At 40.2% G+C, this 15,923-nt stretch overlaps 1 protein-coding gene across 7 annotated transcripts in view; it reads right to left on the bottom strand.

Moving 5' to 3' along the window:
• Nucleotides 1-3,795: 3,795 nt before the first annotated feature.
• Nucleotides 3,796-15,923, bottom strand: part of RNF20 (ring finger protein 20) — a 39,638-nt gene continuing 27,510 nt past the window's right edge. For all 7 annotated transcript variants that reach the window (XM_086315757.1, XM_086315758.1, XM_086315753.1 and 4 more), the window contains 14 exons: nucleotides 15,068-15,214; nucleotides 14,811-14,888; nucleotides 14,266-14,385; nucleotides 12,965-13,144; nucleotides 11,967-12,102; nucleotides 11,293-11,414; nucleotides 10,798-11,168; nucleotides 9,272-9,389; nucleotides 8,541-8,690; nucleotides 7,089-7,301; nucleotides 6,410-6,535; nucleotides 6,104-6,244; nucleotides 5,294-5,395; nucleotides 3,796-5,030 (listed from right to left, as the gene is read on the bottom strand). In XM_086315757.1, the coding sequence (XP_086171883.1) occupies nucleotides 4,854-5,030; nucleotides 5,294-5,395; nucleotides 6,104-6,244; nucleotides 6,410-6,535; nucleotides 7,089-7,301; nucleotides 8,541-8,690; nucleotides 9,272-9,389; nucleotides 10,798-11,168; nucleotides 11,293-11,414; nucleotides 11,967-12,102; nucleotides 12,965-13,144; nucleotides 14,266-14,385; nucleotides 14,811-14,888; nucleotides 15,068-15,214 (2,181 nt within the window). In that variant the 3' untranslated portion in view covers nucleotides 3,796-4,853. The remainder of the gene's footprint in view (nucleotides 5,031-5,293; nucleotides 5,396-6,103; nucleotides 6,245-6,409; nucleotides 6,536-7,088; nucleotides 7,302-8,540; nucleotides 8,691-9,271; nucleotides 9,390-10,797; nucleotides 11,169-11,292; nucleotides 11,415-11,966; nucleotides 12,103-12,964; nucleotides 13,145-14,265; nucleotides 14,386-14,810; nucleotides 14,889-15,067; nucleotides 15,215-15,923) is intronic.

The following is a 15,923-nucleotide window of genomic DNA, read 5'->3' as shown; positions in this document are numbered from 1 at the left end:
AGACACAAACTGGGAAAACAACGTGGTGTGTACTGATAAATAAATATGTATCGGGGGACTTCCCTGGTGGCCCAGTGATTAGGGCTCTGTGTTCTCTCTGCTGATGGCCCAGGTTCAATCCCTGGTCAGAGAACTAAGATCCCACAAGTTGAGCATCGTGGCCAAAAAAGTGAAATGCACATCAGGTACTATGGGAACAAAGAAAACACCTTTCCATATGTGTCTACATGTCATATGTGCAGTGGGAAAACTGAGTGGAGAGCAATAGTCATCCCAGGTTAAAAAACAAAAACAGCATGTGCGGTGGTGGAGCTGGGAAATTATGACAATCAAAGTATTTAAGAACATCAAATAGTTAAATATGACAGAAACATAAAGCACAATGTAGGTGGCAAGCTACAGGCCCAGAAAGAGAAAAGCAGAGGCAAGATCACTGTGCTAAGTTGAATTTGTATCCCAAAGACCATAGGAACCATTAAAGGATTTTAAGCTGAAAGGGATCTGGGATGAGATGAGGCTCCTCACCACTGGGTAGAACTGGCTGTCATTCACATGCATTTAGTCTGTCTGTAGGGCAGTGAGCAAATGAAGTTAACTTTTTGATGTTCTAGAGTGACTGGGCCATGACCATCAGTTAACCTCGACAAGTAGACTTCCAGACAGACACAGATAAATACACAAGGCCTAGATTCCAAAGAAAATGTCAGTTTTGTTTTTCCTAGAAATAAAAAATGTAGAAGAAAGAAAAACTGACCTCTCAATTACTTTATCTGCAAAATGCTGTTTTGAGTATTTACTAGGTACCAGGTGCTGTGCTGAATGGTTTATATATATCATCTCATTTTATTCTCAAAAACAATCCTTTAAAGTAATTATTGTTTTATAGATGAAGAATCTGAAGTAGAGAGACCTACAGTAACTTGCTAAGCAGCAGGTTCATACTCACCCAAGTCGTATTAGGTATAGTGCCTGGAATCACAATAAGCACTTCACAAATGCATAAATGGGTTAGGTGAGCGAGGAGAAATCTAAGATCCTCCTGGTTCAATTCTACTCCAGAACAAAATGCTATGGGAACTCACTGAACCAGGGAATAGGGTGTGGCAGAGACCCTATTCAAATTAGAACTATGAAGGATAAATACACTGGCTTTATGTAAGTCTTCATAAAGACTTCAAAAAGACACAGAAAGTGTTTTCACTTATTATCTCCTTGATCACAAACACTCTAGTAGTACAGGTTTCCACTTAGGGTGAAAGAAGAACAGTGGATGGAAGTCTGATTGTCACATTTTGATTCTGCTACTCAACTGAGTAGCAGAATGCGACCAGTTTCCTCATCTCTAAACCAAGAACATGGTTTCAGGTCCCCTTTCAGCTCCCATACCCTAGCTTTCAGATCATTACACGCCATAGATTTCAGCATTCTGAAACCCTCAGAGCAAATCACTGTTACATGAATATGAATATACTATGGTTCCAATTTTGTCTAAAATTTCCCTCAAAAAGGGCTAATCTACATTAAGAGAAGCCCTTGCTATCATGGGTTGCCTCCAACAGAGGTATCAGTTTCAGAATTCACTATAATTCATTTTGTTATTACCACAAATGAAATTTAAAATGCAGTCATGTGTTTTAGGGTAATTCAGATTTGAAGTATTGCTTCAATATATGAGGAAAGGTTGTTTCCATTAAGCAGATGGAAAAAAGGAATGTTTGAATTCACTCATTAGGCCAATAAAACAGACTTCTGGAGATTTGTTATCAGAAACATGGAGCTGAATTAACTTAATCATGCAAATCTTTACTGAATGTAATGTGCCAGGTCCTCTGCTGGATATTGGGAATGATTATTAAAACACTGTTCTTTCCATGCCCTAACTTTAGTAACTGTGAAATATGTTATGCATAAGACATCAATACCTAATGTTAGAAGGAGACCAAACTTGGGCAGAAATCCCCAGAAAGTAAAGCTTAATGCTTTCTTGTGGTGAAACAACTAGAGATGTAGGAAAATTTAAGTGATTTCCATGTCAGGGGTTTCCTACCATATAAACCCAGTTGAACATATACACAACCTACCAGTTTTCTACATACTCTCAGTGTAGGTCTTATGTCAGTCAGATTGCCTTTGTGATAAGAACTAGTCAGAACTTTTCGACAGAGCCATCCATACTTGGGTTATCAATTAACAGTCCTCAGGGAAAATCTTAAGGGTGAGTATTTAGACATTCCACACCACCAATGACTATAGAAATAGACAAGAGCAGCAGATAGCTTCCTTCCATCATCACCATCCCAGTAGGTCTAAAAGAAGACAGTGGTCACTTGTGGATTGTCTGGAATCTTTCCATGAATCCCCGTGGTATCAAATCAGACTCACCACTCGAGTGGCATGTAAAGATGCTTGTGGACCTGGCCAGACAATACAAACAAACCAAGGAATCCCAGTGGAAATTCATGTAAGAATGCAATCACTAGCAGAAACAGCCAAACACCTTTGAAAAAGATCCTTAGAGGAGGTAAGAAGGTAGGACCCTCCCAAGACTTGCAGTCATATGCCTTAGCGGACATCAACCCTGATTTTGGTCCAAATTGCCAAGCCAATTTCCAAGGTTGAAAAACTAAAGGAAAAAAGAATAAATGATGTTTTTTTTTTAAAGAGGGTCTCTAAAACTTATGCTATAATCTTTGATATTGACATTTATAGTCATGATATAAAAAAACTCTTATGGATATAGAACAGTGATTCTTAGCCTTTTTGGGATTTGTTAAGTTTCAAAATTCCTTTAAGAAATTATGATCCTTTAAGGATCTGAAAAAAGCTGTGAAAAATGCAGACACAACACAAACATAATTTGGTATACAATTTGTGGGTATTCCTGAAGCCCACTCAATGACCTCTTTCTCAATGAGAAGCCAGAATGCCCCAAATCACCAGTTTCGGATCATTATCTGAAAATGACATTAAGAGCTCCTCCTGTGTTGCCTGGACATCAAGCTAGTTGGGACTAGGGGCTCCCTGCTCTTTCCAGCTAGAGGAACTTCCCCTAAATCCAGCTTCCCATGAAACTAGCAGTTTCTTCCACAACATTCCACAGGCTCTGTGGTCCCCTGATGCTGGGCAGCTGGCTTTCCTAGCTAAGAGTTATAAACAATTAATATCCAAACCCAAACTGCTAGCTGCCCAAGTAAGTCATCTTGCTCTCCTTCCAACAAACTTATGCTCCCACTTGCTCTATAAGAGAACAGCAAGGGGAAAGTGCCCTATGAATGAATGCAAATGCATCGTGTATCCAGGAGCAGGGCTGGACCTCCTTCTGGCTCTGTGTGTTGGGGAGGGGGGTGGGGAGACTGAAGGGCCCATGACCTCTTGGATGACGCTGTAAAATTTCTCAGGCTCATTTCTTAACTCATTCCACACGAGTCTGGAACTAATCGCAAGTCCTGCTGATTACAGGTAGTGACCACAAAAGGACACGGAATTTGCCCTTACCCATCTTCTAGGACATGTGGTGATCGAGAAGGGATCTGTTTTACACAACCCCTTACCAGAGACATAAAAAAACCTCTGGTTTGCTGGTTACCATAAAACTTATCATTCAAGAACTCTCAAACTAAAGTGCCAGGCAGCCTGATACCTTCCGGAAAACAAATCATAATCCCCTACTCCCATAACAAACTATGGAAGAGAACTAAATAGTCAAATAAACCATCTTTTAGGCATAACCCTTCCCCAGAACAATCCCAATAAAACAACCAGGAGAAAAGTACTTCAATTAATCAGAGAACTAAATAGTTTAAACACAGCTAGTCTTTTAATCTCAGTTGATTATTTCTGTTCTATAGAATTTAATTCTAAAACAGCAGGTATAAAATCAACTAATAATGACAAATATAAAAATTTCAAAGGAAAACATGAACACAAAAGCAAACTGAATCCTGCTTTAATTGAAGCTTGTGCAGGAGTATAAAGTCCTACGGAAATATTACATAGAATCTTCTGAAAGCAGGAGTCACAACCACCCCTGTGGAGAGGCAGATGAGAGTAATTCATAGCTCACCAAGGCCTCTCTGCATCAAGTTCCCAGAATACCCACTGGATCTCTTCACCATCTCAGTCCTGTGCCCGAGCCTCTCCCATCTTGATTTCATTATAAGATGAAAGGGGGCTATAGTATTTGAAATTATTCTGGCCTCAAGAAATTTAAAGACATTGATGAGTAGAACATCCAAAATTTAAATAATGTAACAAGGAAGCCAGCTGACCTTAATAGAGTACTCAGCTAGTGAACAGCAGGTGGACTGACTCATCCTGGACATAAATTTCATTAAGGCTTCAAACAGGAATAAGGAGCATAACGATACCATTTTATAATCCAAGTTTACAAGAAGTTTACTGTCCAGATCGAGTACTGCTCAGACCTGCAGATAGCTTATTTCTAAAAGATCACCACCCACTGCAAGCAGCCACACGGCTCCACTCTTCCTTGTTTCTTTCTCAGTGTCACAAATACCAATTTGACTTCTTCAGGAGGAATGGACAACCCAAGGTTACACAGGGAGCCTGAAGAAGAGGTTCAAAAGTCTAAAAATAGGAAATAAAGCGGGTGGGGAAGACAAAGTTGTTTGTTTCTAATTCATTCTAAAACCCAAGACTGGCATTACCAATCCTTTCCCCCAGCTGAAGTCATCAAAGTATTAGCGAGGAGAACCTGGACACAGTCTGTGAAGGAAAGGGAGTTGACAGAAACACTGCCCTGTGGATGACAGTCAAGGAGAGGGGAGGTAGCAGTTCGGTAGTTAATGACTAAGTGCCTACGGAGCCTGCCCCTCTTCTTCTCCTGGCTTGGATCAACCTATGTAGATGCGATGGAAATCGTTGGCACCGAAGGCAGCATTACACTTGGGACATTTGCGCTGGCGGGTATCATAGCGGGTCTTAACACACTCAAAGCAGAAAACATGAAAACACTTGGTAAGTACAGCATCCTTTTTACGCATGTTGCAACACGGACAGGTCAGGCGTGCCTAGAAAAAAAAGGAATCAGAGTCAGAACAACCATAAAGGTTTATGACCCAAATGGCTCATGTAGAAGCAAACAATAAGAAAATCCACTCAGCACTAAGATAATAATAGCACCACCCCCCACCCCACTACCAGGATAAACCGTTCTCTGGTTACTTTCATGTAAAGACGGTCCGTATTTATTCTTCTAATTTGTTAGTAGGCCTTCACAAACATCCACACACACACACACACACACACAAATCACTGAAGCAGTTTTTTTAACCTTGTAGTCCTTAATCTCCTCCATCAGAATCTCATCACATTTGGGTACATTGTCTGGTTTCTTCGTGGTCTCCAGCTTCCTTCGAAGTCTAGAGATGTCCTCCTGTGATGGGAGAGCATAACTGTTACTCCCTCAGACCTGCCATTTGTGAGAAAAATTAAAGGCTTCAACTTGAACTTTCTGCTGTAGAAAGAAAGGACTTTCTGTCCTTTCATGTCTAATTATCTTCTAAGAATGTAAAGAATTACAAACAACAAGCTATTTTCTTTAGTTTCGGAGCAAGCAACCATAATCTTATCACCAAACTTCAGTTGTATCTAAGTGTATTCAATTTAGTTCTGTGTAAATCCAGTCAAAGAGTTTAGAGGGATTAAATTTTTTTAAAAAGGTAAATGATGAAAACTTGATAGGCCACTTTATTTGAAGGCAATTAATTTTAAGCAGAAGATAGACTGGATTGTAATTTACAGATTTACAGCTAGGGATAGAAAGGCATCCTAAGAAACAGTAGATATGCAAAAAACAGAAAAATTGTAGAACTTTAAAATTCTCTAAATTTTTTTACTGATAATTCTTTACGATTTCACTAACTCATTCATTTAAATCAATAAGTACTGATTCCACACCCATTATGTGGTAGGCACCAGGATAGGCTTTAGGTATAATTCTCAGTGAAGAAAACAGACTCTGTCTTGTCACTCAAGGAGTTAAGTAGGAAATTACATACAACAGATCAGTGACTCTTAAAACAGGTCACTTCAGAGCCCAGAAAACCCCTAAAAGGCAAAAAGGGAAGAAAAAACAACTGACCTGGGCCCGTTTGAAATTGAACATATCTTTTTCTTTGGTGACACTGTTCTCTACAATCTCATCCTGAAAATCATGTAGCTTCTTCTGAGCCACCTCCAACTGTGCTTTGAGGTCATCTGCAAGCTGGGCTGCCTCCACTGCCTATGAGGGAGGTATAAAGTAACATCCTCTATCACCACTTGTTTGCAGTGAGAAAAAATACCCAAGCCCAAGGAATAAAGCAAACCTGCACTTTCACCAGTGTCACACTTATTTGTTTGTCCAAAGACTAACCATCACATTAGACCACAGAGTGATCCATCGTACCTTGCGTTTATTCATCTCCAAGGCCTGGGTCCTAAGACCCAGCTCCTTCTCCCCTGTGCCGATGTTGCTCTGCAACAGGTGCTCCTTCTCTTCCAGTTTCCTCACTACCTGTAACTGGGCATCAACCTCAGAAAAAGAAAAGAACATTTTAACACAAACAGGAAAGAGAGAGAGGAAAAAAAAAAAAAAACTGACCAAGCTCTGTTAATCCACAGTTCCATAAAAGAAACTCTTTAGAAATCTCGAGCTAATACTAATTCTATCCATGAACCTTTTGAATTACATGCAAGACTATGGCAATTTCTCATCCTAACATTCAGAGGTAATCACATAGCCACTCTTACCATTTTTCATGCACGTAAGTTTTTAAGATACACGGCACACGCACAAAAGACATACACATTTTTAACACAAAACGGATAAACAAATGAATCCCTTAGTGATATAGTTTAGACAATTTTCTGTATTGGCAGATTCACATTTGTTTAAACAGTTCATTGTATTCCTCTGTATGGATGTATAATTTATTTACCAACACCCTAATCATGTACATTAGTTTTTAGGGTTTTTTTCCCTACTATATAAAAAGTGCCACAATAATCATCCTTTTACATGTATTTTCACGTAGAAAACACCCTATTTCAACAGGATTCTGAAAAGCTTTATTCATTCTAGTTACCTGAGTCTTCAGAGTCAAAACTTGGTCTGCCAGCTCCTCCTTCTCTTCTTTCAGCAGCTTATGGATCTGATTGGATTTGATACGCTCTGACATGAGCTTGAAGTTTGCATCATCCTTCTCCCTCAGCTGCTGCATCAAACGGATATTTTGCTCCTGCATATCTTCAAAGGCCTGGCCTGTGACGTCCATCTCAGAGAGGAGAGCTTCTTCTTCCTAAAATAAGAAAGAAGAACCTTCATTTTAATAAAATCTTCTAACTCCAAAGTGCACACAGGAAATTAAATGTGCCAACTATTAATCTGGAAATAACCAAGTGACAGGGAGAGACAGTTTTTAAGAAGCTTAGTTCTTAGTCACTAGGTTAGCCCTAGGAATACAGACCAACCTAGACAGCATATTAAGAAGCAGAGGCATTATTTTGTCAACAAAGGTCCGTCTAGTCAAGGCTATGGTTTTTCCAGTAGTCATGTATCTATAAAGAAAGCTGAGTGCCAAAGAATTGATGCTTTTTAACTGTGGTATTGGAGAAGACTCTTGAGAGTCTCTTGGACTGCAAGGAGATCCAAACAGTCCATCCTAAAGGAGATCACTCCTGGGTTTTCATTGGAAGGAGTGATGCTGAAGCTGAAACCCCAATACTCTGGCTAACTGATGTGAAAAGCTGACTCACTCAAAAAGACCCTGATGCTGGGAAAGATTGAGGGCAGGAGGAGAAGGAGACGACAGAGGATGAGATGGCTGGATGGCATCACTGACTCGATGGACGTGAGTCTGGGTGAACTCCGGGAGTTGGTGATGGACAGGGAGGCCTGGCGTGCTGTGATTCATGGGGTCGCAAAGAGTCGGACACGACTGAGCGACTGAACTGAACTGAACTGATTCTGTTGAGTTAAAACTCTTTTTTTCACACATATTAAACACCTATGTGTACTTCAGTCTATTTATGCAGATATGTGATTTTTCTAACCATTTTTGGTATGTTAGTAAATTCACTAGGACTTAAAAATAAAGAAATATACATTCCCTTGAGAAGGGGACAAGTGCTGTGACTCAGAAACCACCACAGTTAATATATGAGTTATTTATTTGTAAACTATTTGGGGAACATGTATTTCTTAGTTTCACATAACCATAATGTGTATAAAATTTTATATATTCATTACATCCCCTGATTCCAGATCAGCAAAAAAGGACAGATTCCTCAATAAACAGTTTCTGAACAACTGGCTATCCATCTGAAAATAAGAGTAAATTTCCTTCTTCTCAAATACACCAAAGTAACTGAATGATGAGAGACTTCAATGTAAAAACAAACAAGCAAATACATAAGAGAAAAAAAAAATATTAAACAAAAAAACCCCTGGAATGACAGGGCAAATTTCACTGTCAATTACTTACTTAAAAAGCAAAACTTATTTTAAAAAGCTCATTAAATAAAAAAAGTACACCCACCTGCTTGGCCATGGCCAGCTTCTTCTGGAGGTATTCTATCTGCTCCTCTACTGCCCGGATCTTTCTTAAGGCATCTTCATCAGCCATTTTCTTATTCTCTTTTTTCTCCTTATCCTCCAGATCCTTGAGTCTTTGTCTTAAATCTTCCAACTATAGGAGGAAAGGAATCACACAAAAAGAAAAACAAAAAAGCTGTCACACAATTTCCAAAATCAATTCAATCTGTGCACAGATAGAGGGCCCATAAACACCAAAAGAACCTTTACAGAACTGTGAAAGGAGACAAACGATACATTAGTGCACTACATCACAGCCCTGCTTTAATACCACTCCATTCCAATATCACATGCTTCTACAAGCAGCATTCTGGAGAACTGCAGATGTACTTTCTTTTAAAATAGTAATTTCACCCTTTTTCTCTAGGCTCCCAAATTTTAAAAGCATAAGGCATTCTTTCCAAAAGTAATCAGAAGAAGAAAGTCAGTATTACCATGATTTATATGGCATATAGGGGAGCAAAAAGTTTGAAAAGGCTACTCCTATTCCCCATAATTTTCTGATGGAAAATCTGGAAATCTCTATTTTAGATGGTCTTCAAAAGGGAAGAAAATGCTGCCAAGTTTTAAACTCTAACTTTAAAGATAAAGAAACTACAACCTTCAGAAGTGTAAAGGAAAATCCCACAAATGAAGATTTCAATCAGAATGACAGTTAACGGCAGACCAGGTTACCTCTGCCTTAGACTTCTTCTCTGCTGCCATCAGCTGAACCTTGTCTCTCTGCTCCTTTGGGGCAGAGCGGTACATATCCAGCAACAGTTTCATCTCCTTTTGGCTCTCCTGTGCTTTCCTAGGATAAGGGTGGCAGAGAGGAATGGTATAATGAGAAAACAAAGGGCATCAGATCAAGGGAATTTTGAATTGAGTGAAATATCTTAAACAGTTCTATTTTACACTTTATACAACACAGCTAAAAGACAAAACTTTTGCAAAGACAATTAGGAGACTTCTGGACACACTCAGAAAGTATAGAAAAGTAAGTTGTATAAAGGAATCATTTCTCCCTTCAGACCGAATTCACCACCATCAAGTTGTAAGGTGAGCACCTGTGGCACTTCTTAAACAGGCCAAGGTCTGGGGCCCCACTCTTAGGAACTGAGATTCTGCAGGTCTGGGATGGGTCCAAGAATGTACTTTAAGTAAATCACTCAGATGATTCTGATACCACACTTGAGAAAAACAACAAAAACAACAACTCGGCCTCAAGGACAGCAAGAGGGAAAGAGAAAAAAAGGAGAAAATTCAGTTTAAAATATACCACTAATCCTAGATTTGACAGCTGAGTGATTGACCATCAGTTAAAGACTAAAACTTTATCTTACTAAACTTTCAAACCTCTTAACAATCCTTTTTGAACGTTTTGGGGACAGCAGTCCCTCTAATCCAAACATCAATAAAGACTCAACTATGACCAATGCAGAGCAAGAAGGAACCAGTTCTACCAGCAAAGTTCCTGGTTGTGCAGGAGGAAGAGGGGGCGATATGTGAGGTTATGGCAGTGTTTCTTTTTTTTTTTTTAATTTTATTTTATTTTTTAACTTTACAATATTGTATTGGTTTTGCCATATATCAACATAACATGTTTAATATCATATATGAAACAAGTTGCCAGTCCAGGTTCGATGCACAATACTGGATGCTTGGGGCTGGTGCACTGGGACGACTCACAGGGATGGTATGGCAGTGTTTCTTGACTCAAAGGTCTGTCTTACTGTTTCGGTGCCTACAGCAGTAAACTTCCTAGAAATCTCTTTAAATGTGATATATACACAAATACTTCACCATCAAAGAGATCAATACTGTTCAAGTTATAGCCATACATATTCCACCTATTATAATTTAAATTATAATGAATGCCAACAATTTGCCCAAATCTAGTAAACAGCAGTAATTTCCAACAATTCTCATGAGTGTTAGAGTGTTATCTCAATCATGACACCCTTTTCCTTAATTTGGATTTACGAGGAATAAGGCTGCAACAACAGGGTTTACTGAGACCTGATCACTGAACCAGACTATACAATAGCCATGCAGGCCACTGAAGTTGTACACTTGATCAAGAACTGAGACCACACTAACTGTACACTTGGTTACAATGAAAATATTACAATTATTGAATAAGCCATGCTTATTCAAGTATAACGTTCTAACCTTCACTTTAGAGTCAGAAACAGTTACTCTAAAAACATTGCTCTTACTTGAGTTCAATCTTCAATTGTTTGATAATTTCCGCTTCCTTTTTCCTTCCATCATCATGTTTCCCTTTCTCTTTATCCTTAGCAGACTCTCTCTCTTTTTCTGACTCTTTTAGTTTCTGCTTCTCTCGTTCTCGCTCCTTCTCCTTCTCCCGCTCTCTTTCTCGCTCCCTCTCTTTCTCCCTCCTTTCTCGTTCTCGCTCTTCCTCATCGCGTTTGGACTTAATTTCGTTGACCTCCTCCTGAGATGCCTTCGATGCAGCAGACTGGGTGGCTAAGTCCTCAGAATCCTGTTTTAGCTCTGCAGGCTCGTCCTTAGGGTCCTCAGTACTGGACTGAGACTGCAGGAGGGCACTGCCACTGCGCAGCCGAGTCTGGGAGGGCAGAGGAAGGAAGGCAGCACACACAGTTACAGTGACCACACTGTTCTCCTCACCCCAAGACAGCTTTGCAGACATAGCTGTAAATAATACTTATCCTGCTCCTCCTGATTATTACCTTGTTCAGGTCAGACTGGGCTTCTCTCAGTTTCCGCTTATACCTTAGGACCTCCCCTTTCAGCTGGTGGTTGTGATTCTGGAGGCTACTGATGAGGTGGCGCATCTCCCGGTTTATGGGGCCTTAAATACAGCATCAGCAAAGTTAGGAAGAACTGTGACAAGGGCAAGTGAAGTGAAATGAAGTGAAGTCGCTCAGCCGTGTCTGACTCCTTGCAACCCCATGGACAGTAGCCTACCAGGCTCCGCTGTCCATGGGATTTTCCAGGCAAGAATACTGGAGTGGGCTGCCATTTCCTTCTCCAGGGGATCTTCCCAACCCAGGATCGAACCCGGGTCTCCTGCATTGCAGACAGACGCTTTACCATCTGAGCCACCAGGGAAGCCCTGGTGACAAGGGCAAAGGCACGAGGAAAGAAAGTGCAGAACACATGAGGAACTTCCAAGAAACAGAAGAATTGTCAAAAGGAAAATTCCTTCTCGGAAGATGGAAACAAAACTGACCAACTTGAGTTAAAACACAAGCACCCCGCCTGAACACCAAAATGAATGACAGAATTCAAGTTCTTTAGGACTCCTGAGCTCCAAGTTAGTGCTAAAAATCCTGGTGACCATGCTGTCTTTCAAGGAAGGCATGTGCAGCAAAGCCGCAGGGTGGAGCCAGGGTACCGGTACCTGCTTGTTCATTGGCAGCAAGGGTCTGCTCGAATTCTATCCTCAGCATCTCATACTCCTTGCGGACCTGGGCCAGTGTATCTTCCAGCTGGATTACTTCCGTCCTCAGCTTCTTATGAAGACTAACCTCATCTCGCTACACACAGAAAAAGGAACCAAACATTCTTATCAGAATGAGGCAATGTCACCATGTTCTAGGACTATGTTTCCTAAATTTGACCTATAAGGGTCTAAGAAGAAAAAAAGAAAATATCAAGAAAAGAGGGATTCATTCCAATTTAATCAATACATTCAATCAACACTTAGTGAGTACCAGAGAGCTGCACAATACTGATTTGAGAACTGGCAGGAGACTCAAGAAATATAGCAAATGGCTCCTAAGTCTGAGAGTATTACAATTTAGTTGGAGAATTAAAGAATTTATCAATAGTCAAGTAAGATATATTAAATTCATTTGGCAGACATATAGTAAACGACCAACTACCAGAAACATAAACTTAAAGGCTAAGGAAAATGCAGAAGTGAACACATAAATCAAAGTTTCTGCCTTGAAAAAAAATTATTTACATAGCCATGCAGCTTCTATATACTGTTCTCCCCCACACACATAAGACTTCAGCCACACTAAACTATTTTTTTAAAACCTTTCCCCTTTTTCTATCTACCGGTAAGCTTGTATTTATCCTTAAGATTCACACTCCACTTTGGCAAGCGGAATCAGGGCAGGTCCACAGTCTATCAGATGCTCTGTCTCCCTTATCACTGCATGTTTTGGACATGCTCATTGCACCACACTGCATTCTACTGGACACTACTCTCCCCACATGACTGTATGATCCTTGACGGCAGGAGAGCCAACCATCTACCAGAGTAAAGACCTACAGCCACTCTATAGATGTTTGCTGAATGAATGAAAAATTAACTGAGCAAGAAAGAGTAAAATCATAAAATTTATGAGAGAGAAAGCTTATACACAGAAGGAAAAGCTAGGCTGTTACCTCAATGAGCTCCACCTGACGTTGGTGGGTTCCCCTGGTGCCATGAAGCAGGGTCCGAGCCTCATCCAAGTGTGCTTTCAACTGCAGACTCTCGTTGTACAGCACGGAGAACTGTGACTGCATGCAGCGATATTCTGGAGTCTCCTTGACCACTTCCTCCACTGCGCTCCGTAATTCCACCTTAGGAGTGCCCAAAGAAAAGAAAAGTCAGAAGCAGAATCTAGGATGCTAGCCAGGAAATAAAAATCTTAAAGTCTCTGATGTCCTGTGCATCTGAGGCAAACTTTGTGAAATACATCTACCTATTCCTCTGGTGACATAGAATCTACCCCAAATTAATTTAGATACTCCAAGAGGTAGTACCTGATGCCTGCATCCTTCCACCTGACGACTGTTTTAATTGATACATGCTGTACACTATGTGTCCAAGGACACTAGAAGAGATCTGTGAAATCAGTCAGCTCTAGGGACAGAGAAGAGCACTATGAAATTTGTCAGGATATTTAAGAAGATAGGTGAGGACATTGGTCTCTAATTTGTTCTCTTTGTAGACAGTCACAAAGAAAACTACTTTTGATATTGTATCAAAAATACTTATGCTTCTTCTAAGCAACTGTTAAATTATTCTAACACTTCAACAGATTCAACTCGGGCTGTTTGTGTTCTGTTTTTTATTTTTTCAGTTCAAACATCTTTATGCATGTATTTACTTAGAAACGTATTAAATTATAAAAGACAAGTGGTTGCAACTGAAAGAGTGGTGGGAAGACTTTAGGAATCCATTTTCTTCCACCCAAGAACCATGAGAGAAAATTCTAATGGGCAGGTGTGAAAATCAACTGACCATCTGATCCTGTGGTCAGGATCACTGCCCACAGTTCCGTCTCTGTTTTGGCAGTTAGAAACTGCAGGGCTGAATCCTGTGGTGCAATCTGGCAGAAGTGACCTGGGAGTGGCCAGAAGCAAGTACATACAAGCTTCTTGCGTATGTCTTGTATACAAGCCCCATTTTAAAAATCCATTTTGGATCATCACCCTAGTTTACCCTACTCCTCATTTTTCTCAAAGGTCCTACATTAGAGCATTGATTTAGTCAATGTACCTTTGAAGGCCGCTTTAAATCCTTTTCAGAACAAGGCAGGGTATAAATATTAAGTAACTATATAACCAAATAGATACAGCAACAAAACTTCTATTTTTCTCTTCCCTCGTAAATTATGACGCTTTATGTTACGCTTCATAAATGTGAGGTGATCAGCAAGGAGTTTTATTTCACTGCCCCTCAGAGCTGTGTCTCCTACCTTCAGTTTTTCATTTTGTGAAGTGACCTCCTCGAAGTCTTGCCGAAGTTTCTCCAGCTCACAGTGACGGTTCTGAGCCAACTCTTTGTTCTCTTCAAGCTCCGCATTCATTTCCTCAAACTGGAGAAAAGGAGGAAATGGCAAAATGAGACTAAAGAAAAGGAATTTCTAAATCATTTCCATTCCTAAGCTCCCATCTCCACTGATCCACTCTTCTAGTAAAAACCCACACTGTTACTTGTGAACTTGTGAACACAATCCTAAGTACCTAACAACACCTGCTGCTGCTGCTGCTGCTGTTGAGATGCTAAGTAGTATCTGACTTTTTCGACCCCTTTGGACTATAGCTTGCTAGGTTCCTCTGTCCAAGAGATTTCCCAAGCAAGAACACTGGAGTGGGTTGCACTTCCTTCTCCAGGGAATCTTCCCTACCTGGGGATCAAACCCACATCTCCTGCATTGGCAGGGGGATTCTTCACCACTGAGACAGGCAATACCTGACACCAGGTCAAAAACACACATTCTGAGGGCGTCGCTGATTTTACCTTCCGGGCGTTGATGGTGATTGTACCACCGTAGAGGCTGCTCCCTGCACCGTACACTTTATAACCTTTTGAATTTACCTACGGAGAAGACAAAGATTCTTTAGTGAGAGACCCTAGAATTTTAGTCTGATAACCAAAGTACTTTCAAAGGAGCCTGTTTGTCCTCAAGTACTATTAATATTATCCAAGCCCATCCCTTCTGAGTAGACTCCTTAAAACGATTCCAGTCTTCAAACTATGAATAAAACAGCACTTGCCCGTTCTAAGACTTCTGCTAAGTGTCGGTTAAGTCGCTGTTCCCGCTTTCGAATTTTGTCAATATCCCACTGCAGGTCATCGATCATGGACTCCAGGACAGACACTCGTGACTCAGCTGTCTCCACTTTACTCTGCAACTTGGAAAACTACATCCCAAAGACAGGTGTTCAGAAAAATATACCGAAAATAAGACCAAGTTAGAAAAGGAATGCCTTAAATCCCAAATCCCACAGAATTAGCCGTTTACTGCATAGAAAAGATATAAGTAAAAGATAATTCCCTTTCTTTCCAACATATGAGCATGAAACTGAAATCACAGGTTCTTTCAACAGTTCTGGATTAGTCACAATCAGGAAAACTGTAGAAGTCTCTAAGAACTCTCGCAAGGAAAAGACTACCTAAGATTTAATTTTTCTACCTCTGAGATGCACCATTTCCCTATACAGACCACAAACCCATCAGAAAATATGTGTTTTTTAAGAGGTAAAAGAGAACATCCTTCATTTTACCAGACAAATATTTTAGGAGATAAAAATTCAAAGATTTATTTAGAAAAGACAGTTATCTTTACCGTCAACCTTCCCTCCCCACATTCTCACAAATGATAATCCAAAGAGAATGAAAGGAAAACTTCCATTCTCTTTTTCAAGCTGACCCCAGGGCAATCTAGAATTAGATGCTATAAAGATACAAAAATCTATGTTGTTCTCTGCTTATTTAGGAGCCATACATAGCTAGTGCTGTTTAATACTCTCATCATCAAACTCACACCTTTCACATCAATCTATACATATCCTTGTGTTAGTTTTAAAATATGGCCCCAAAATTCTTTGACGGTCCTCCCAACAGCAGGTG

This window comes from Bos grunniens, chromosome 8 (genome assembly GCF_055505025.1).
Source record: "Bos grunniens cultivar Pamir isolate PY7600 chromosome 8, Bosgru_T2T1.0, whole genome shotgun sequence".
NCBI classification, from domain to species: Eukaryota; Metazoa; Chordata; class Mammalia; order Artiodactyla; family Bovidae; genus Bos; species Bos grunniens.
The sequence above is the reverse complement of the archived record's forward strand: the minus strand, read 5'-3'. Positions and strand labels throughout refer to the sequence as shown.